Below are 22100 nucleotides of genomic sequence, written 5' to 3' on the forward strand. Positions count from 1 at the left end.
CTCCAACTAAGCTGGCGCATTTAGCCATGAAAAGGGAAAAGCCCTAGGCATGCCTCCCAGGTTTTTTTGTCATTCATTTAAGATTCAAAGAAATATCAATGACGTGCTTGTTTTTCTAGATAGACGACGTGTTGTTTACTACAACAAACTCCAGCCACCTACAATGGAGAAATCAAGATGTAACTTATTTGAGCCCTAAAACCTAAAATTCAACATATGTTTGCTTAAAAACACCAAAAAAAAATCAAAGAATCTCCAATAACCACATTTTCAACTTTAAAACAATTAACTAGTCAATTTTAAATCTCAAAATCAAACCAAATTTAAACAAACTTTCAAAGTATGAATTTATTATTTTTGTCATGATTAAGAGCTCAAACCATTTACATTGAACTCCTTTTTCTTTTGATGAACCCATTAATACCAAAAATAACATTTTTTGGTCATGATTAAAAACTCAAACCACTTTTGACAAAAAAAAATTTATACGCAAAACTAATAGCGTCAAGATTGACCTCTATCATAGTTGAAATGCAGCAAAACAAAAAAAACTCTTTTATTTTCCTTTCCAAGAACTTTCTCTCTCATATTTTAACATAGAGGACTGAAATGTAAGAAAAATAAAATATAAGGCTAATTACTAAAAATAAAAGCTCAAAAGTGTTAGATTTTTTCATCATAGTTAAAGGCCAGAACCACCTCCATCAAATTCATCTCTTCTAGTCAAATTTATTGACATCAATATTAATTATTTTTATGCCTGAAATATAGCCGAACAAAGTTTTTTTTTTTTTCCTCTCCCTTTCCGACACTTTCTTTCTTTTATCTCAACATCCAAGGATAGAAAAGATGGAAAAACAAAGTTTAAGGACCGAGATTTCAAAACTAAAAACAACAAGGATAAAAGATATAAAAAACTATAACAATATGTTTAAAACTTTCTGAATTGAATTTGATTATGATATTATAATGAAATCTTATATTTGAAACTCTTTTAAGTAGTAAAAATTGCATTCCAAATAGAATTTAATCTATAAAAATACTATAAAAATAAATCAAAAGTTAACCCTTCTGATTCATGACTCCAAATAAAAGAAATTAAATGTTAAAATTAACTTCATAAAATATTTATATACCCATTTATTTTTAGAAACATTTAAAGAAATAAAATGAATTGATTTTATCTCATCAAAATATATGAATTCAAGTAATTTATTAATTGAATTCAAATCAAACACTATAATTAAATTTAATTATAATAAAAAATTAATTCCAAAAAACTTATAAATTCATAACTGAACATTGCAAAGCATTGTGATGCACTATAATAATTCACAATGCTCAGGTGAGCAGCGCTACAGTAAAACATCTTGGCTTTTTAGTTTATTACTCTAATTTAAAATAATTAGTTTAATTTAATTAATAGTTTAATGTCCAGCAAACGCTTCACCTTGTTCGTAATTATCATAGTGCTATATATAAGCACCTGGCTGCACAAACGCCATACGCCAATCCTCATTCTTTTCGTTTTCTTCTTTCTTTCCTTTCCCCGAACCAATCAAATTTCTGAATTGCTTGAGAAACCAAAACAGCATATATTCAAACATACGTTCGTTCTCCACCGCCCTTCAAGAAACAGATACCACATCACACCAATTCATATTCCAACTTCCTTGAAAACCCCAGGTATCATTACACGCATCCCCTGGCTCCAGCCATGTCAGCGCCGGAACCAGCTGCAAACCTCTTGACATCAAGACATCGTAGGAGGAAAGACATGTCTATGGTGACACCAGATATCAGGGCCAAGGCAGAGGTTTGTTATGGAGATGAAACATGCAGAGAGAAGATTATTTCCTTGCTGACAGAAAAGGGCTTGCCAAGTGGTCTGATAACAGTGTTAGAAGAGATAGAGGAATACCGCTACATTAAGGACACGGGGTTTGTTTCGCTCAAGCACAAGAGCAAGGGAAAAGATCACAGGTTCGACAAGGTAGCCGTATGCTATGACAATGAAGTCACAGCATATTTTGAGCCCAACAGGATCAGGAATTTGACTGGTGTTAAGGCCAAGGAGTTCTTGATTTGGATTACTTTGAGTGAAATTTATGTAAGCGGTGACAATCCAGCTGCGTTGATTACATTCAAGACTCCTGCAGGTTTCTCCAAATCTTTCCCATTATCATCGTTCTCTTTTAAAGATGAGGAGGAGGCGAATGAAGTTCTTGAAGCAAAAATTGGAAAATTAAAGGGTTGAAACTGTAACTGAAAACATTTATTATATTCAAAACCTAATTTATTGGTCTCTCTGATTCTCGTGCTTCACTTTCTGTAGTTTTCACTTTTATGCTGATGGACACTATTTTTTTTTTTTTTTTTTAATTTGGTAATGATTTTTTCTTGGGCCAATTCTTTAGGTTCGAAGTAAAAGGTTGTGTAGAAAAGATAATAATAATATACTTACACCTGTTTGTTGCCTAAGAATATGCTTGATTGATTCTGCTGCTGCTTCTTGCCTATTCCCTGCATTCACGTAACCAAAGGACAATTCTGGAAAATGACATCGCCATGTCAGGAGTCAAGGTGGTTGAGAAACTTTTTGTTTTGCACACTGGAACCCCCGGGGCATGGGGGGCGGGCAAAGGCAGCAACATGGAAGGGGAAATGCTAAAGACAGCATTGCACTCTTTCCCTTCTTTGCGTATTTGAAAATGTAAATGTAGTTATTTTTTTAAAATGTTTTTTATTTAAAAAAATATATTAATAATATATTTTTTTAAAAAAATTATTTTTAAAATCAACACATTAAAATGATTTAAAAATATAAAAAATATATTAATTAAAAAAAAATTCAAATTTTTTTAGAAACTCCCAAACAGCCTCATGTACAGACATCACGTGATTTGATCTAACGACTCACGGTCACGGACAGCTGAGGCTGGCTACATAAACCGACAAACCCTAAACTTTTGATCAGCTGAACTTAAAACTAAAATAAAAGGCCTGGAACAATAAACACTTGGCTGCATTCCTTTCATTTGTCCTAAAACCCAGTTTGGAACTCTAATATAAGAAGAAACTGTGAAGATGATTTGTTTTGCTCATAGCCAATTATATGATCGAAAATTAACCCACCAAATTTTCATTTTGTCTCTACCAGAATTACTCTCGCCTTCAAATAAAAGGATTATAAATAATATTGAAAACTTTTCTTGCTGTTGCTGACACCAATTATTAAGAGAAATTAAATAACTTGGCCACACATGTCAAATATGATGGCAGCCTAGATTTGAACTAAATAATAACATGTTCAAGCAGAGATATAGCTATCATTAGCATTTTACATAATCAATGTCAGTGCAGTCTCCTTAAGTATAAAACAGTTAGCACTTGGCATTGTTACCTGGCAACTGGGCTTCAAGGACAGTGACCAAAACATCCAAAGTGCTTGACAGTTAACCTTATAATACATTAAAGCCCCAATCAAGATGGAAGCAGTGATTGCATAGAAGCTGAAAGCATGTTCTGGCAGAAAACATTTCGATTTTGGACTGAATCCAGCCACAGAATCCGGGGATCAGAAGCACCAATTCTGCAACCTGAAGAGAAAAGGGAGGCATTTGACAAGTGCAGCAAAAACCAAACAGATCAGGCAACGGGAGGTCAAAACAGCATCAATTGTGGCAATAGTTAGGTTAGTGAAAAAAGGGAATCTTTTACACACCTACGTAGCAGAGGAAAAATACAACAAATTGAGTAACGAATAAATAACATATCCTTTGCAGAGAGTTCATCCAAACTATTCAAGTATAAACCTGTACATTCCAAAGGCATTTCATACATCCTTTACGGCCACGGGATTGCACTTCCAGCTTTCCCTGAGATTTTATGATCAATTCCTACTTGATTTTAGAATCCGATAGAGGTCATACACAACCTATTTTGCAAGCATAAATCAAAGTTTAGTTGAGATCATAACCAGGAGTGCTGAAAACAGATGTCTAACTAGTTATTCTGTGAGATTTTATATCAATTCCTACATTAAAAAACTGATGAAAGTCATGAGAAACCTATTTTGCTTGCATTAAATCAAAGGTTAGTTGAATACCATAGTGCTCAAAGGAGATGTCAAACAGTATTGTTGGTTATATTTGGAGCCATATACAAGCGAGAATTCCAAGTGGAAGACATGATTTTGCATGTTTATAAAGTGGGAAGCAGGATTGTGTATGCCATAAGCCATGTCATTGTATGGGCCTTGCGTTAGTGTAGGTACAAACTGCATATCTTTGCAACAGCGAACCAATTTCTATCAATCCATTCTTGATGACGCAGCTCGCAAAGTTCAAACTCCAATTCCTCTGTTGTTTTGAAGTGCAGTGTCCTTCAGTTTATTATGAACTTCGACAATACAGCCCATCCACCATCCATCATCATACCAAGCATCAACAATTTCAGACAGTTTAAAAGTGTAGGCACGTTGAATATGAGGGCGTGAAGGCCTTATGTCAGAAGCACCTGCCTCTTCTCTAAGGGAACCTGTTACAAGGTTGTGATATTGAACTACAAATTTGACATTCTCCATCACTTCCACGATGGTTGCAGAGTACCGAGAACCCTGGAAACCCTCCACCCTTGTTCCCTTGCTGAGCTTGGGTTTTGGAGCCCTTCCATTACCCTCCAACACAATTGACTCTCCCTGCATTGTCATAATTTAAGATAATGAGCCCCCATGGAAACAGAAAAAAAATTTAGAAAAACACGATCATTCCATTTCCATGGAGTACAATAGCAACAATTACCAATATTATTTTTAAACATGTACTCTACACAGAGCATAAAATCATACATGCATGCGAAAAAACAGTTTCTTTGGTCCTATACATTACAGTCAGATGTAAAGTATACTGCACAATTGATATCCTAGTGTGGTATGAATGCTTAGGCAACATAAGCATTTGCATTTGATTAGCTATTCTGCACATACAACTTGGGACAAAAATTTGGAGACGCTACAGCCTTCCACATTTTTAGGTGGCTGCACAGAGATCTTGATTGCATTACCTTACGTTGCCAACAAGTACAGGCATCAATTTTTAACTAATATCTTTTACAAGGAACAAGGTGAACAAGCTGCATGTTTTCTGTTGACAATTCAGGGAATTAGAGAATAGTCCCAGTTCTCTATTTATCTAAACATAATCACATTAATTTTTATCCAAGTACAACTTTCTTTTCTGAGGAACGCATTCCTTCTTGCTTAAAGATATTTTTGAGTGCTTAGAAAAAACTCAGAAACTTAATTGCTAACAAGCCACACCAAGATTAGCACTTATAAGCCTACTTATGTACAATCCACCTATTGGTTCTGAATTGAATCTAGCATAAGATTTTTTCCTCAGCCATAGTTTGCATAGATAACACATTATCGACAAAAAATTTCACATTATTTATCCAATTCAAAGCAGCAGCAACACATAAAAACATAGCGATCACAAAAACTCTCATTTACTGGATAATTTCTTATTAAACAACATACCATTTTCCATTACTATGCAACAACACATACAGAGTTCCACAAATAGAAGCCTTTAAAAGTTATACCTTGATCCTTTTTCCATTAATCCAATCTTGATGAGGCCTCAACCTAGCACGTTCAAATTCCATATTATCATTTGTAGAGTTGAAATTGATCATATACTTAAACCCATTCAGCACTGACGAGACCACACCCTCCCACCACCCCTCATTGAACCATGCGCCAACCTTTTCATGCAGTTTTTGATGACCTCCTGAACTTCGGGTGGATTAAGTCTGATATTCTGTTCAGTCACTATTTCTCTCGGGGGTGCAGTTTCATCTTCGGTGACAAGGTTCAGGTATTGCACCAAACCAAGAACCATCGTAACCTTCTTCATCACTCTTGACCTCCACTAATTTCCCATCCCTAAATATTTGTTGCATTTTATCTCCAGCCTTTCCTACAGGATTGGGTTTTTTCAGTCTGCATTTTATCTTCAACATTATCTTTCTCGATTTCACCCCATCCCAGTTCCCAGATATATTTCTCTGCTATTCAAGCCATCACAAACCGAGTGTGCGTAACTTTTTTTTTAAAATTATCAGAAATATCACGGCATGATGCGAACAGATTTGAATCCAGTTAATTCACAATCACACACACGACCTTGCTTACATCCCCATAAAACTAAAACACACTCACACATTCCTACATTTTACTTTTATATAAAAAGCACGAAAAAAACAATCAACTTTTGGCACAACCTAGATAAAAACAAAGACAAGAACACCAAAAAGCAATCAACTTTAACCAAAACACACAACCACACAAAAAACAAAAAACAAAAGAAAACTCATTATTGAAAAAACCTGATCAAGCAGAAGCGGGATCCAAGACCCATCATCCCATTCACGATGAAGCCTTAAATTACATTGTTCAGAAACAATCCCTTCGCTACATTGACCATCAAAACCAACAACATACCTAGAATTCTCTAAAATATCCTTAACAGTCCCTTTATGCGACCCATCATCACAGTAAACATCAACTTTCTCGTTCACCTTAAAGGGCTCGCTGTTTCCTCTTGGAAGGGTTTGGCCTTACAAACCCCAAATCAACAAATTCACTGATGCGTTTTGGACCATTTGAATTTGATTCAACCATCAAGGTTTGGTACTCAATAAAGACTTGATTTTTATTTGATTTAAAAAAACTGTAGCTGGATAGTAAGTTAAAGTGCTGGGACCATTTTCTCTTTTAAGGACCTCAACTCGGTCTCCTTTGTTAAAAAGGGTATGGGAAAGATGTGACATTTTGGTTTTCAATTAGCTAAATTTTGGAATTTTAAGATTTAAAAGTGGATTTTGGAGTATTAAGGGAAAAGGAAAAACCCCTGTGAGATAGAAAGTAGAGAGAGGGAAGGTGATCATGGGAGCTGTATGTGTGGTACGAGGTTGACAAAGATGTCTTGATGAGATTCTTCAGAATGATGTTCAACTCCCTCTCTTTTTTTTCAGTGTAATCTTGGTGGATGACGAGGGATGGCAAAATATGTTCAAGTCTCTTGTATTCTTGTGAGGTTTGATTTTGTTTATTTGCTTAGGGATTTAATGTGTTTTTGTATCGTAGTGTAAAGTATTTTTTTATTTAAAAATATATTAAAATAATTTTTCATTTTTAACATTAACATATTAAAATTATATATATAAAAATATTAATTTAATATATTTTTTATTATATATATTTTTAAAACACAGTCAAATCCATTTAAAAAAACAATATAAAATAACCTTTTACGTATAAAGGTAAGGTTGTACAATGATGTTTCCATAGTTTATTTTTTTTTTCCAGAATACCAGTGGCAGTCATAAAACAAAAAGGACGAAGAAATTTCTCATATATGAATAACATATCTAAAACTCGGTTTAAAAGGGAATATTATCTTAATACTTGAATTACATATTAAAAATAAGTTAGCTAAATAATTTATAATTAAAATTGTGAAAACCAAAAGGTCTTTTTGTATATAATTGTTTACTTATCTTTTTTTTTTTCTTAAAAAAAAAGAAAGAATATTGTAGTAAGCAGTGGAAAACAAACTTGATAACTGGAGTTATAAGTTAATTACGCTACAAGGGATTTTTAGACGAATTAGAAACATGCATTAACTTATTCTTAATTATGAGCTTACCATTATTAAATGAAATAAATACAGATAGTAGTAATTTTATGTGTCTATTTATTTTTTGTGTTTTAAAAATATTTTTGAAAAAAATTAATTTTTTTATTTTTTTAAAATTAATATTTTTTTGATATTTTTAGATCATTTTGATGTCTTGATATTAAAAAAAAATTTTTTTAAAAAAAAATTATTATATTTTTAAATAAAAATTATTTAAAAAAATAACTATCATCCTAACTTTAAAAATTCTCGCCAATAAGAAGTTGATAGAAAGGTGTACCGGCTGAGGGTTAGAGACTTGGCCGGTTGTTTTTATTTTTTATTTTTAAAAAAAAAAAAAAAACAGAGAGTTAAAGCATGTCCTTTTCTGGGAGATTTTTTGAACATTCATTTATCAATTCATATTTTTTTACATTTAAAAAATTAAATAACGTTGAAAATAGACCTCGTGATTTAAAATCCAAGCTTGAAAAGTCAACTGCAAAATATATAAAAAAATCAAAATAATATTTCTATAGTTTTTTATTAAAAAATAAAATAATAAAAAGTAAATGGATTGACTAGATAATAGTGACTTGGATCCTTTGATTAGTTTTGATAAAAGACTAAAGTGAGTTGTTTTAATTTTATTATATATATTACAGTTGATTTATTTAGTTAAACTAAATTAAATCAGATTAATCAAGTTTTAATGAGATTTAACTGGATTAACTTTTAATTTAATTTTAAATTAGATTGATTTACTCTTAACTTGTTTGGTTTTTTAAATATATAAAAAAAATCAAGAGGTCGAATGCCCACATTTTAAACAAATAATGTCCAGAAATCTGGACATTTAACCGATCTATAAAAGTTATGTTGTTTTCAATAGTGCTGAATTCATAATTTTTTATTTTATTTTTAAGGTTGTGTTATTATTAACCATGCAATCTTAAGAAAATATACAAATTGTATATTTAAAACAATTCTGCGTTGTGTTGTACTCGGCAACACAATCCATAAACCTATACTATTTATCCATTCACGCTTTGAATTGTGCTAATTTATCAAAAATAAAATAAAATAAAATTACAGTGCTATAAAAAACTAGTTTTTTTATCAAATAGTATAGATCTTATCAAATAGTCACCGAATAATTAAACAATTTTTACGAAAGAAATGATTTTTTATTGTAGAGTAAGAAAATACTTTAATATATATAACTCGAAGTAACTATAACTATAATATTTTAAAAAAACCATAAAAAAGACGTGTGCTAAATAAGATTCAAAATTCAACGATTCCACTTTATAACTTGTAACTTCTTGGGCTCCAAAAAAGACCTTTTCAAGTCTTTCCTTTTTAAGAGAACCCCAAAAAGTATAAGAAAGTCCAAGAGGGGCACTTTCCCCTTTTAAATATAGTTCTAATAGACATACATGGTGATGGGAATATTCAAAATAGTGTGTGGACAGAAATTACGTGGACGGGGCAAAGAAATGGTGATGGCCTTACACTTTGAGCCAGTGAATAGAATGGAGAACTATTTACGTGTAGGGAGAGGTTCACCGGACAGGAAAGAGTGGATGAGCGAGAGAGCCTCGCCGGGCTTGTTGAGAGGAACCAAGTGACCTGCCCCTCTCACAGTCACAAATGTCAATCCCTCGTACTCCACTATCCTTCCTCCAACCTGCATTATATATATACACACACACACGGCGGCGATGAAACCATGTCAGCGTTAACTACCTGTTCCCCGACCTGGAAAATCAAGTCTTATGTGCACGGCAGTAATCTTGAAAAACATTCTCCAACTCTTCTAAGAAATCACTCCTGTTTTCTACTACGCAGAGTCCACTTTATTTGCCTATTCGGTGGAGTAATCATATTTACCGAATTGGTGGACAATTGGATGAGTGGTTCTCGTTTGGAACTCACTCACAGCACGGTATGCTCACCTAACGGTCTACCATTTTCTGGAAATCTGACCGGGCCATTAGATATGGTTGATTTAGCTCTATCATTACAAAAGTTCCAGCCTCATTTCTACTCGTAAAACTGGGGCAGATTATGGACTTAACCGAGAACTATAACTACACCTCAGGTTAAACCGTTAAAGGTCCAAAGTCCAAACCGCATAATTCAGTCCAGTTAGCGCATTAAAGAAGAGGGTTCCGCTAATAAATCTCTTCTTCTTCTATTTTTTTTTTTCCAGGTTTTTGAAAGAACCTTTCGATAAAATAAAATAGGATAATATTATAGCACTCGATTGAAGGAAAGAAGCATGGAAAAAATGACAGGCAAAAAGAACCTGATGGTTGTGAAACCAAGAACGCCAGGAAGATGTGAGAGGCAGTCCAAGAGCTTCAATACAATATCGTGACCCAATAACAGGTACTCTGCCATCTGCGTCCCCACTGTTCCAAACAAAACACCAAACCCAGATCCAAATTAGTCCGTCTCAGTTTCACTGATCAACTAAAAACAAGGCACAAACACGGAAAAGGTCATCACGGGCTCGCTGGCTGTGTGTGAAATGCGAATAATTTGCAAGCTGCATCACGTGACCCCTCCTTCCACTCTGAAAGTCAAACCATGCTTTTGTCTTTGCTTGCTTTATTAATGGTCCCTATATTATATTATTGGTAAGTTTTTGGAATCATATACGGCCACTCTAACAGGCCTATCCTTCCTCGAGGAACGTTACAGAGTGGCTCTAGACTTGTACTACTGGAGGTAAGATCACAGCAACATGCATGGAGCGCCAGGCAGGAAGTACTAAAAAAAATTTACACACTGAAACTCAGGTACTTTACCTGTATATCCAGATCTTGAGACCGCCCTTGATGAGCTTGGTGTAGATTGGGAGGACAGAGAACACAGTAAAATTGTATTTGTTCAGAATGAGATCGCTGGAAAGAAAATAAGTGTTCCATTAGAAATATATAAGATCGCACTACAAAGAAAAATGTTTATCAATGAACAGATATCTGGTGTGTGACAGGTTTACTTACTTGCAGACCCTCCATTTCTCTCTAGAATTTCCACTAATTTTTGCATGAAGGGATGATTGAACATCAGCCCTGTTAAAATACTCCTCAGAGTATGTTGAATAACATGGGTCGTAACCTCCAGGGATTCTAAGCCTTCTTATCATGTAATTGTTCGCCTGTAGCACCCACTTACATTCTTAATTTACCCTTTTTTCCAACGTATGGAATGGAGTACTCTTCTTTTCAAATTCAATGGAGATGAGTAGATGACATTATTACCTTGGTGAGTGAATCATTGCTGCCAAAAGATGAAGATGTAGTGTTAATAAGACACGTAGGGGCATATATATTGTAGATATCAATTTCGCTGTATTTCTCGAACACTAAGTTCATGGCGGCATTGCAGTCATTAGACCAGTTGGAAACTCTGAAATCACATACTTGTTTGGCCTTGTCATAGAGCTGGTCTGATATTACAGCATGGCTCCACGCATATTCTAGCAAGCCTTTGTAATCATAGTAGTCATTGGTTTCTGGATTTCCTACCTGCACAGGGGTTGCATGGACAAAGTTCATGAATTCCTTGAATCGAATAGCTGGTCGTGGTAAATTTATACATGAAAAATCTTATAAATTAACTTGACGCAGCTATTGATCAAAGTACTGATATTGGGCCCAAGCTCTTACAATAAAACCCTTCAGATTGATCAGTGGATATTTAGTTTTATCCTTGTTTCTATCATAGACAAGCTCTGCCAGCTGAGGCACATAGTGACCTGCAGATACCAAGAATGAACGTTAGAGAGAGGGGGAAGAACCCGGAGAAGGGGGGTTAGTTGACTAGGCAATCTCACCAGCATAACTCTCTCCTGAAATGAATAAATCACGGCTTTTGTATTGGGGAAATCTTTGTAACCATTCCACCAAGAAAGTATAGGCATCCTCAGCTGGTGAAAAGACAAAGTACCATCAATTACAGAAAAACATAAAAAAATTATAAGAGTTTCACTTTTAAGAAAGATGCCTCACCCACAAAATTATCATCTAATATGGTGAGATCAGATGAGGTGTTGGTGTAAGAGAACCCAACTCCAACTGGGGATTCAAGAAAAAGTAAATTTGCTTCTGCAAGGAGAGCGTTTCAAAAAGTCAGCCTTGATCATCTTTTCTAGCATGGAACCTCCCAAATCCACCAATGCATTCAGATTTTTTATATGGGCAATTAAAGAAAACTAAGTGAGGTAATAGAAGTATACGCAGAAGGACCTTTACTCCAAGCATATTCGTTGAAGTAAACGCCAGCGCCATCTTTAGAAACTCTTAATGGACCTAACTCTGAAGCAGCACCATATCCGATAGATGAACAGCCGGGCCCTTCAAAAACACAAGCAATTTGAATTACATAGACGAGGATATCAAAGGTACAGTATCTAAATTGCGTTTATATAAACATGTTGAATTGGAATTATTAAAAATGAATAAAATATGACAGTACCTCCATTTAGCCACAGAAGGAGAGGCTTCTTGGATGTTTCAGATTGAGCTTCAAAGAACCAGTAAAAAAGGGCTCTCCCATGTTCTTTATTGACGGTGACATAACCTGAGAACTGTGAGATTGATGGGTTAGAAGGTTGGCCAGGCAAATTAATTACTCTATCAGATTCCTGAGTTTCAGGGTTTGTTTCTAATGCTTTAATGCAGGTAATAACTAAGGAACTAAGAAATAAATATATGTACAAGAGAGACAGGAAAGGTCTATCAATTAAAGCCATGGAGATCCCTTTTAGTTATCCTCTAAACATTTTCACACCATATATATAAAGTGCAGCGAGTATTTGACCACTCTCATGTGAGCGCGTAGAGAGAGCGAGCGAGAGAGAGAGAGAGAGAGAGAGAGAGTCCAACATGTGCATCAGAAATTCAGATGGGTGCTATCAATTATTTGCAATCTTTTAACTTTTTCATCAGCCGTGGTGGTCCTCTTTCCACTAGCTACAAATGTCCCTGCTGGGACTGATTCGGATTTTTGTCGGGTGAACTCCAAACACAGTCAGACGATATATACTGCTACAATGTTAGGTGAAAACGTGATTTGTATTCCAAATACAAATATAATTATATTATTAAATGAGTTAATAACATGTAATTTATATTATTTTTTAATATATTTTTAAAATGAATTTTTTGAAATTTAAAACTGGCACAGATTCTAATAATACATCAAAGACACAGATGACTTCATAATGCTTCGATAATCATCCACACATGGAAGTCTTAGCTTACACAAAGCAAGCAAAGTGGAAAAGGAGTGCAATGCACAGCATATATACATCCAGCACAATTGGTGTTCCCAACAGATGGAAGAAGAGGTAGGAGTAAGATAACACATCTACACTTGAATTAAAAACACAGCGGCGTCGTAGAAACATGCAACATTTTGTACTTATTCACGCAATAGTACTCTTATTCAGGAATTTGCGATATCTCATCTACCTACGAAAACAGGCAAGAGTCTAGACTGAAATTCCAATTACAAAAGTAGCCCTCGGGAAGTTTGATCCATGTTATTCATAGCAGCATCTGGAAAAGTCAACGTTATTCATCAGAAGGAGAGCATAAGCATTTTTCACAACTGTCATTAGTTATGGACACTGCTAGAAGAACGAGTAAATAATAAATGGATTGTCATAGGTCGAGAACAGTTTGGAAACGTTGTGTTTGGTTCAATCTAGAAGTCTACCATCTGTTCGAGGCTTTAACAAATTTCGCAAAGGGGAGGGATGCTATTGTTCGATCACTCCAAAACTAAACTCAAAATCTTTCGCAAGGAAGACCGTTATTGAGAGAACTGGAAGCTCACTAAACTGACAATTTAACTGGCAGGATCTCGGGCAAAACATGCATGGCAATGAAACGCCTATCTATGCACTTAAAAAGTATAAATCTTTGTTAAAACAATACTCTAATAAGGCCTAATAAGGTGTTGCTCTGAGTTGATTTACAAACTGCCATAAATGTGCTGGAGCATGTAAATTAGCAGATTTATGAGAGGAAGCGCGTGTACACGAGTCTATTGAATAAGCAATCAGAAGCTTTATGTAAGAGGCTGGAGAATCAATTCAGTGTCATCCTTCCAATCTTTTCTTTTACTTTTGATCGAAAATGGTCGAAGAAAGCATCTTGACAGGCGGCTTAATGGGTCCTGGAGACCTTCCATCTCATAATGTCCAAATCGCCAATCTCTTTCAATATATGGCCGCTGTATAGGTTGGTCAAGCCCTCCTGTTAATGGAAGATGACGTGTATACATTAATAGGAGGATATCACGCCCAAATAGGAAAAGCTTAATAAAAATTCTACGCTTAGAGGATAGAGGAAAAGGGAATCCAGGGCAAGTAATGCTTGTGCCTAAAAGCATAGACATATCTAACATCTTGTTATTGCAGGGAATCAATTCCAGCTATAATGCGATGATGGTGAAACAAATTAGATTCAGGAAACAAGAGAATGTGACCTCTGTTTACCTGAATACATTAAACCATATTTATTCACTGCCCGATAAAATGGCCTTGTTTTTTTCTCTTTAGCAGCTCTTCGGAGGTCATTCCATGCTCGTGCCCGATCTTCACGTGTGATCATCCCTGTAGATGCGACCTGAATTTACAGCAAATTTAAGTATGATAAGGAAAGACTGTGAGGAGAGCACCGATGAATCAAAGGCAAACATGCAAAGTTGTCAACCTTGGAGAATAGATGATATGAAGGACGAGGAATCCTTGATAAATTGTTTTCACGATCAACTGTCACCAGTCCAAACTTGGGACCATATCCATCAGCCCACTCCCAATTGTCAGAAATAGTCCAGAAGAGGTAACCAAGCACAGGGACGCCCTATGAATCAAACACAGGAATATCAAGCAAGCTCTTATCACATGGTTCTATGAAAAGCAACATAATTTCAACACAACTGAAAAGTCAAGTTTAGAATCTGGACCATGATCATGGCTGCATAAACAGCTAGTAAATGTTCCAAAATATATGGTCGACGAATCAGATCTGTCTCATCAGAAACGCCATTCTCCGTAATAATGTAAGGAACCTTTAGATGTTTGTACCTCTCATGGAATTGAATTAGCATGCGATACAGGCCATCAGGATATACTCCACGTCCAGATTCACTATATTCATCGGTGTCTACTAATTTCAGGCCAGCACCACAGACCACTTCCTGACCATTAGTTATACAAGTAAGAATGTTATTGTTCAAAGAATTAAAAGTTTAGAGGTGTGTCAAACCTGTCCATAGTAGTTTATTCCAATAAAATCCAGCTTATCGGAGATACTATCCACATATGGGAAAAGGGTGAGGGAGTTGGCCACTGAAACAGCAGCAACATCAAACAACCCATATGGCCTCATGAATGATACATGGTGTGCTACCCCAACTATTGATGAGGTGCTGCAGAATTTAAAAAAAAAAAAAATGATTTAGAAAAGCAAGTAGCATTGTCAATAAATTAAGATAATTCGTCTGTTAGGTAGGCAAGGGCAAGTCAAGCCAAGAAGAACTTCGGACGGGATACAAGGCATGATTGCAAAACAGCCAGCTACCCCAGAGTAACTGGGATAAAGGCTTTGCTCAGATAATTTCTTAATGAACCACATATTATGTATGTGAGTGATATATCTGAGTCCTTTGTTTCTCCAAATATTACAACTTAATATCCTTATTTTAACTTTGAAAATTCTTCAGACAAATATTCAGAAAGAGAGGAAAATAAAATACCTCTTTCCATGGATATAGTCGTAGGCCTTTGAGTGTGCAATAGCTATCCAATGCATGGCCTGGTTGAAAACACCTGTTGGTAGAGCAGAAGTGGCAACTTCCAGCATATCAGGATGACCACCTGGCCAAGCACCCGCACAATAAGTAAGCATGCAAAAGACATGAGGCTCATTAAATATCACCCAGGAGTCCACAAGCTCTGATACACTGTCAACAATAAGCCTGCATTGATGGAGCACATTCAAGTGTTATTACAAACTCAAGGTGCATATTCCATCATTTTGAGCCATGGCCATTAAACCAAAATGAGAGAATATTCAGAAACTTCTATATCTACAAGAATGTAATTTGAGCAAGAGTGCTCTTTGTTTGTTTTTGTTCTTGTTCTTGTTTTTTTTTTAAAAAAAAAAGAAGATAAAAGAGAATCAGAGTGGTCAAGGGTTTCAGTTAGTAACAAAAAAGAAGAAAATAATATGAACTGCAGAGTACAACATACTGGGTAGTCCACCACTTAATAGAATGCCAACCTGGTAAAATCCATAAAATAATCAACAGTTTTCTCCAGCTTCCATCCACCATATTCACCAGCCCATGGTGGCAATGAGTGATGGAACAGGGTCAACATCACCTTCATTCCATAAGAGTGAACTCTGGTGATGATCCACTTATATCGCTCAATTGCTGCAAAATTAACCTAAAAAGGAAGATTATGCAATTGAAATGTAAACTCATCCCCCAAAAAATTTAAGGGCCAGGATACTTTTTCTGGTATCTTATCATGCGAGAAAGGCTTCTTTTGACACATTAAGTTCAAATTCTACACCACTAATTTCCTTGCTTATCCAAACATCAACAGGAAGCATTATAACACATCAAAAGCAATGTCTAGCATGAGCACTCGGCTTATAACTTACAGTCTCTTTAAGCCCATTGACAGGCTCCTCTGGCATGATTCTTGTCCAATCAATTCCCATTCGAAAGACACTAACACCAGTATCCTTTGCCAGCTTCAGCTCTGTATCAGGATCAGACCAAAATCTCAGCCTCTCTTCCCTGAAATCAATTGAACCTATCATTTAATCAAGTGAACAACCAATGATGCAAATTACAGATGGAATTACTGGTTAGAAAAGTGTTAGCTACTGGAAGAAGAAAGATGGGTATTGTTATTTCCTCTGCACGGCAATATAAAAAACAAAAAATAAAAAAAGCTCACTGCTCCAAAGTACTATAGAAGAAGGCTTACGGGTGGGGAACATTGTGCCATGCAGCTACATTGTGATGACACTCTTCGTTTGTCGTAGGCAGTTCATCTTCTGCATGCTTTTCAAACCCTCTGATCATGGCTTCCATAGCTACTTTGAGAGGCTTCCTCTTCTTCATATCCACCTTATTCACATCTTTCTTAGAAACAGAAGCTGGCTGAGATCCACCATCACCAGCAGCCGATCCCATCAGCGCATCTGCTGTTTCCATGCCCTGGTCTGGCTGTGATTCGTCACAAGGATTTTCTTCTGCGAACTGAAGCCAAGAATCATTAAGCCTGTCCTCAACATGGGCGGGGGCGGTTGCCAATCCAAAGAAAAACTCATCTTCTCCTTCTGCCAAAAATCACAGAACAAACACTGGTATTACAAATCCATTCATCATATCCAGACTGATCAGATGCTCTTACAATCAACAAGTCCCCTTAATTCCAATCCCATACCAGCAAGAAGAGTTATCACACCCACCATTCCAGCAAATTCCGATTTATATGGAACAATTAAACATTCATCCCCCAATCATTGGGTCTTTTTCTCAACGCCAAAAGATTCCCAATGGCTAATGCATGAAGTCTGAGGATCATTTCAATCCCTATGTACATGTTAGAGAACTCATATTCAACCCAAAAAAACTCGTCAAGCTTTGGGTGAGCTGAGCTAAATCACATGATAAGACTCGTTAAAGCAATGAGGGATTCTAAATTCATAACAATCCATATATAATAGATATAAAAGCAAGCGCGCTCAAAATATTTGATTCGACTAAATTCCGTTGTCAAGTTAATATTTTAAAATTGTATAAACTCTATCCATATTACGATAAACTAAAATTAACGAACTTTTTTATTGCTCCATTTTCTTAAAATAAAAGGTACTAAAATAAGTAATTAATTTTTTTTTGTAAAAATCAGCGCTCTTTATTTTTTGTGCAATTTCAGTGCAATCTTCACTCGCCATCCATATTTGCTTGAATCACAACAACGAGCTCTCCTTCACATCACTTCATCACGAACTTACAAAAAAAAAACCCAAAAAAAAAAACTACAAATGATACACGAAAACAGTAAAATCGGTAATTATCTAGGGATTGGAAAGTTGTGAAATTCTAACGATAATTGGCAAAACTTACCGTTTAAATTGAAAGACGCAAGAATCTCAGCTGCCTCGTCAATAGGTGACTCGAAAGGTTGGAGGTTCTTCTTCCGGTAAAGCGAGAAAGAGAAGACGTTGGCGGCGACGGTGACTGTCGCTAGAACTCCGGCGAGTTTCGCCGCAGATATAAAGAGAGCGAAAATTGGCATTCTCTGATAAAAAAAATAGCCGACAGCGAGAGCGTTTGATTTCTAGTTGTAACTTGTAGAAGCTTTGGTGATGCTAATCCCGATAGATGTATACGTGACACTTGTTTGCATGCTGAACCCAAGTGGTCCGGCCCTATCGTAATGCTTTTCTTTTTTTTCTTTTTTTCTTTTTTTCTTGCTATTACAATCAACTCAGTCATCCTTTTAAAAAAATATCTATACCATATATACTGTGCGTGCATTGGGCTCCCGTAGCTAGTCCTTCACTGTTAAATACCAAATACCTGAGATTACATCCATTCTTAAATAAATGAAGACTTTTTTATTATTATTATTATCAGAGAAGAAGGTTTGCGTTCTTGGTCTTGAGTATTGGGTTGAATATTAGTATTATTAATGGAGGCTTAGGCTACCCTTGTGGTTGATAATTCAGTCATTTTTCTTGCTTTATCAGGAGACCCTGTGAATTATTATTAGCAAAAACTAAAAGAGATGGTCTTATAAAATACAATTTACTGTGATGATGTTAAATACTCATCATGAGCTTATTATTGCCAGATCCCTTATAATTTATTAGCATATTTCGATTTTGGTTGAGGTCACAGTCATAACCATTTTTTAATTTCTTAAAAGCGAAAAATAAAAACTTTATTAAGATAAAGTGCGAAGGTGATTGCAGTAATTTCATTTTATCTTTGTGATTTAATATGGCAAAGACCACTTTATAAAAGCCCAAAAAAAAAAAAAACTTGAAAACTATTGGGCTTGAGCTATGAAGCCCCACTTCTAATGAGCATGAGAGTGCGCTTGGGTTGGGTGTACGTCAAGCACCCTACCAGTGGGCTAGTGCTATTATATTCTAATCCAATATATTTAGGCTCAAATAGTATGGCAAGATCTATTTTCACCTTTAGTTGGCTCTAATACTTGTTCAAGCCTTAATACTTCTTAAAAATTATCTCCAAACCCCACATAGATCTCTCGAGATTTTATATTAATTAAATATATATTATATTATTTTGAGTATAATACAAATAAAAAAAAATCAAAATAGTAAAATTACACTTTAGCTTTTTTTTTTCATAAAAAAAAAAAAAACAAGATTTGTGAACTATAAATACATCTTGAAACCTTCAAACTAAATGCTCGTAATCTATTTATTCTTAACATTTTTACTATATATATTTTCAGAGTCTATCTCTTTGAAATATAACTGCACTTTATCTTTTTACAAAGTTATCGACTTAAACATCAAAAAGTTCTCATATCCATCAGATAAAATCTTTTATAAATATCAACTACCAAACACCTTGGATAAAAAAATAAATCAAGATTGATTGAACTAAAATATTAATCAATTATTTAGTTTTATTATGAAATATCTTGAATCTTAAAACTTGTCATCCTGGTTTTTTTTCCCCTTAAAAAACAAACAAATTGCATGAAATTCTATTGCTGATGGTCACTTTATCTTTAGAAGGAGATAAATCATAGAAAACCTAAAACTTTGATTCAAATAGATGGAAAAAAGAAATTTATCCAGAAAGGAAAAGAAAAAAAGGGTGAATAAGTGAACATGTACTTAGAACAAATCTTTAAAGCTACAGTTTATGCAATTTAAGGTACTAACTATTCATAGTTTTGAAACTCGGTGTCGATCAAGGACTTAAGGTTGGAATCGGGCCAGGTTGAAGAAAAAAAAGGAATTATAACCTGGCGACCTGGTTAACCCAGCATTTGTTAATTTTTTTTGTTTTTTTATTTCCCGACGACCAGTCAAGACCTGATAGCCTGGTCAAAATCTGAAAATCTTAGACTGGGTCCTAAAACTATGGCCAAGACAGCATGCAATAGTTGTTCACCTAGTTAGAGAGTTGGGTTCGAGTCTGGCCTGGACTAAGACTAGAAGGGAACCATACGCGCTGGGGCCTGTAGCCCATGCCATGATTTCCCCGCTTATTTGGTCTAGAGGAAGTGCTCCGGGCCTGAAAGAAAAGGAAGCAAGAACACCTCCTAACATGAGGGAGAAGGAGACCCTAGCAAAACAATGATGAGAAGTATCGGTCCGCGTATCGGTGATTTTGATCACATGATCTCTATTCCCAACCAGAAGTCAAACTCTACATTTGCGCAGTTTGCTTGTGCGATCTTGCACGCTTTTTTATTTTTTATTTAATCTTTAATTGTTCTTGTTAAATATAAATTTTAAAAAATAAAAATATTATTTTAATATATTTCTAAAAAAAAAAACATTTTAAAAAATAATATCCTAAACATGAACCACTACATGGCTGTAGAATTTAAATAATTATCGATAGAATGGCTGAAAATTCCAAACCACAAAATCAATTTGGATTTTGTGTCGAGATTTGGATGAAAAACACTGTGATCACGGGGCCTCCAGCAGCTTGCAGATGTCAAATGTCCAGCTGTAATTTTTTGAAAACTTTTGTCACCATAGCATGGTTAGACTCCACACGGAGATTTGATTAATGATTCGAATAGAAGAAAACGGGGGCGTGGCCATTTTACCAGGGAAGTGTAGGTGGACCACCGAACCAAAATTCAAATTATTCAGCAAAGAATCTTTCCAGGTTTTGTTCCTTTCTCCTCCCCATGGGGTCTTCTCTCCCAAAAATACCAAAACATCTCGGCACTGGATGCACATGCAAGATGAACTAATGGGACATTTATACACGGATGGCATTCGTCTTTTCAGTCAGCACTCCCTTTTTATCTACATTATTGATTTCCTGACTTGGATATGCATTTCTTTTCTTCATCGATCGATGCCACCATCTGTAACAATGGAAGCTCGAGCTCTTACACAGCTGCTCAGTGATATGATCACCTTGCTGTGGTGAATCCATGCCTGCATTTGAGCTGGTACTCTGGCACCTCAGCAGATGGTTTCTCACTGTGCTCCTTGAAGATCTCGTTTGTCACATCGAATAATCATGAATATATCTAAACGAGGCAACGTATCACAATTCGCCATGCACGCTGCTCAGTCCAAAGCTAATTTTGTAAGAAGATAATTTTGCACTTGTAGCATACATTTTCGTAGAAGATAACTCACGTTACCCTAGCTGCGAATAAAAAAACGAAGAAGAAGAATCTATTTTTGTTGAAAGCTGCCTTGCTTTAGCTCCGTACTGTTTTCTATCCCCCCCTCTCTCTCTCCATCACGCACACGCACACGCACACGCACGTGTGTGTGTAAAACATAAAATATTAATTTTATTTCATTTCAAATTAAAGATTATCGTAAAGAATTTATATTTCTAGCTAGAAAAGATCTTCGTATTAAATTTACAATAAAAGTTAAATTTGTGGAACCAAGTGAATATAAAAATAATAATTCTAATCTTTTAATTACATTGTTAAGAAATGCTTGTATTTAAAGGAAAAGAAGCTATAGTACTGTGCATGTATTTTCTTCATTTAGAAAACAGCTACAGACGTATAAAGTAAGTCTTATATAGTTTTCCTTTTTCCCAACTTCAATTTTTCAGAAAATTTGAATATTACTTCGTTTCGAAAAATGGTGATTGATCTATTCTCAATGGTTTCCCTTTTGGATTTATGTTTCTATTTTATGCGAGATTAATGTTTTGAAAGGGTTAATTAGAAGAACATTCAAGTTAATTTGGCCTGCTCATGCCTTGCTACGAGGAAACAATAGCACAAATGCAATTAAGTCAAATTAATAAAATAATAGAGTGGAAACACAAAACACACAATAAGGATATCAGTGCACATAGAGACACAAAGCAGTGGAGGATGAAAGGCACATGGTATGGGCACGGAATGGGAATAACGGGACTATTATTAACATAGAAAAAGGGACGAGAAACGTCTGTGCTGCCCGTCCCTCTGGGGTCAGGGCGAACCGATTGTGATAGCGATTAGTTGCAACTGTAGTTAGAATGATTATGGGAAAGTTTAAAAAGGTGATCATCGATCCTAAATGGTGTAGGATTACAACTGGCCCGCCGGAATCTGTGGGCGGCCGCCGTGTGAAAGTGAAACAATACCTCTAATCATTTTACAAGTGGCATGCACCCACCAAC

The 22100-nt window shown here is 35.4% G+C and overlaps 3 protein-coding genes across 4 annotated transcripts; 1 reads left to right on the forward strand and 2 right to left on the reverse strand.

Annotated features, from left to right (window-relative positions):
* The first annotated feature begins 1492 nt into the window (after positions 1–1492).
* On the forward strand, positions 1493–2370 carry LOC118045419 (uncharacterized). Its single transcript, XM_035054046.2, has one exon. The coding sequence runs from the start codon at positions 1718–1720 to the stop codon at positions 2255–2257; it is 540 nt and encodes a 179-aa protein (XP_034909937.1). The 5' UTR covers positions 1493–1717; the 3' UTR covers positions 2258–2370.
* A 1673-nt stretch (positions 2371–4043) lies between these two features.
* On the reverse strand, positions 4044–12514 carry LOC118045253 (serine carboxypeptidase-like 26). Of its 2 annotated transcripts, none has more exons than XM_073411856.1 (10): positions 12171–12514; positions 11942–12049; positions 11705–11800; positions 11530–11622; positions 11363–11451; positions 10955–11221; positions 10697–10851; positions 10499–10594; positions 9994–10099; positions 4044–4699 (listed from the first exon to the last, which is right to left on the reverse strand). In XM_073411856.1, the coding sequence occupies exons 1-10, from the start codon at positions 12445–12447 to the stop codon at positions 4346–4348; spliced, it is 1641 nt and encodes a 546-aa protein (XP_073267957.1). In that variant the 5' UTR covers positions 12448–12514; the 3' UTR covers positions 4044–4345. The 2 variants fall into 2 exon arrangements, with proteins under 2 accessions (XP_073267957.1, XP_034909730.1); XM_035053839.2 differs by lacking the exon at positions 4044–4699 and adding an exon at positions 8969–9372 and having other exon boundaries at positions 12171–12486.
* Positions 12515–13578: 1064 nt separating this feature from the next.
* Positions 13579–18202, reverse strand: LOC118045243 (beta-glucosidase-like SFR2, chloroplastic). Its single transcript, XM_035053828.2, has 10 exons — positions 17856–18202; positions 16708–17062; positions 16376–16514; positions 15989–16155; positions 15462–15683; positions 14972–15134; positions 14670–14903; positions 14417–14566; positions 14200–14329; positions 13579–13957 (listed from the first exon to the last, which is right to left on the reverse strand). The coding sequence occupies exons 1-10, from the start codon at positions 18025–18027 to the stop codon at positions 13770–13772; spliced, it is 1920 nt and encodes a 639-aa protein (XP_034909719.1). The 5' UTR covers positions 18028–18202; the 3' UTR covers positions 13579–13769.
* Between the last annotated feature and the right edge of the window lie 3898 nt (positions 18203–22100).

The sequence above is a fragment of the Populus alba genome, chromosome 10 (assembly GCF_005239225.2).
Source record: "Populus alba chromosome 10, ASM523922v2, whole genome shotgun sequence".
Lineage (NCBI taxonomy): Eukaryota > Viridiplantae > Streptophyta > Magnoliopsida > Malpighiales > Salicaceae > Populus > Populus alba.

What these genes read in the sequence shown, in the direction of transcription:
- LOC118045243 (XM_035053828.2), bottom strand. Translation starts at nt 18,027, where the DNA reads ATGCCAATTTTCGCTCTCTTTATATCTGCGGCGAAACTCGCCGGAGTT. An exon ending in TATTTTATGGATTTTACCAG is followed by an intron (nt 15,684 to 15,988) that starts GTTGGCATTCTA and finishes CCATCAATGCAG; the next exon opens with GCTTATTGTTGACAGTGTAT. An exon ending in CATATCATCTATTCTCCAAG is followed by an intron (nt 14,330 to 14,416) that starts GTTGACAACTTT and finishes CTGTAAATTCAG; the next exon opens with GTCGCATCTACAGGGATGAT.
- LOC118045419 (XM_035054046.2), top strand. Translation starts at nt 1,718, where the DNA reads ATGTCAGCGCCGGAACCAGCTGCAAACCTCTTGACATCAAGACATCGT.
- LOC118045253 (XM_073411856.1), bottom strand. Translation starts at nt 12,447, where the DNA reads ATGGCTTTAATTGATAGACCTTTCCTGTCTCTCTTGTACATATATTTA. An exon ending in CCTTCTGTGGCTAAATGGAG is followed by an intron (nt 12,050 to 12,170) that starts GTACTGTCATAT and finishes GTGTTTTTGAAG; the next exon opens with GGCCCGGCTGTTCATCTATC. An exon ending in GAGAAATGGAGGGTCTGCAA is followed by an intron (nt 10,595 to 10,696) that starts GTAAGTAAACCT and finishes TTTTCTTTCCAG; the next exon opens with CGATCTCATTCTGAACAAAT.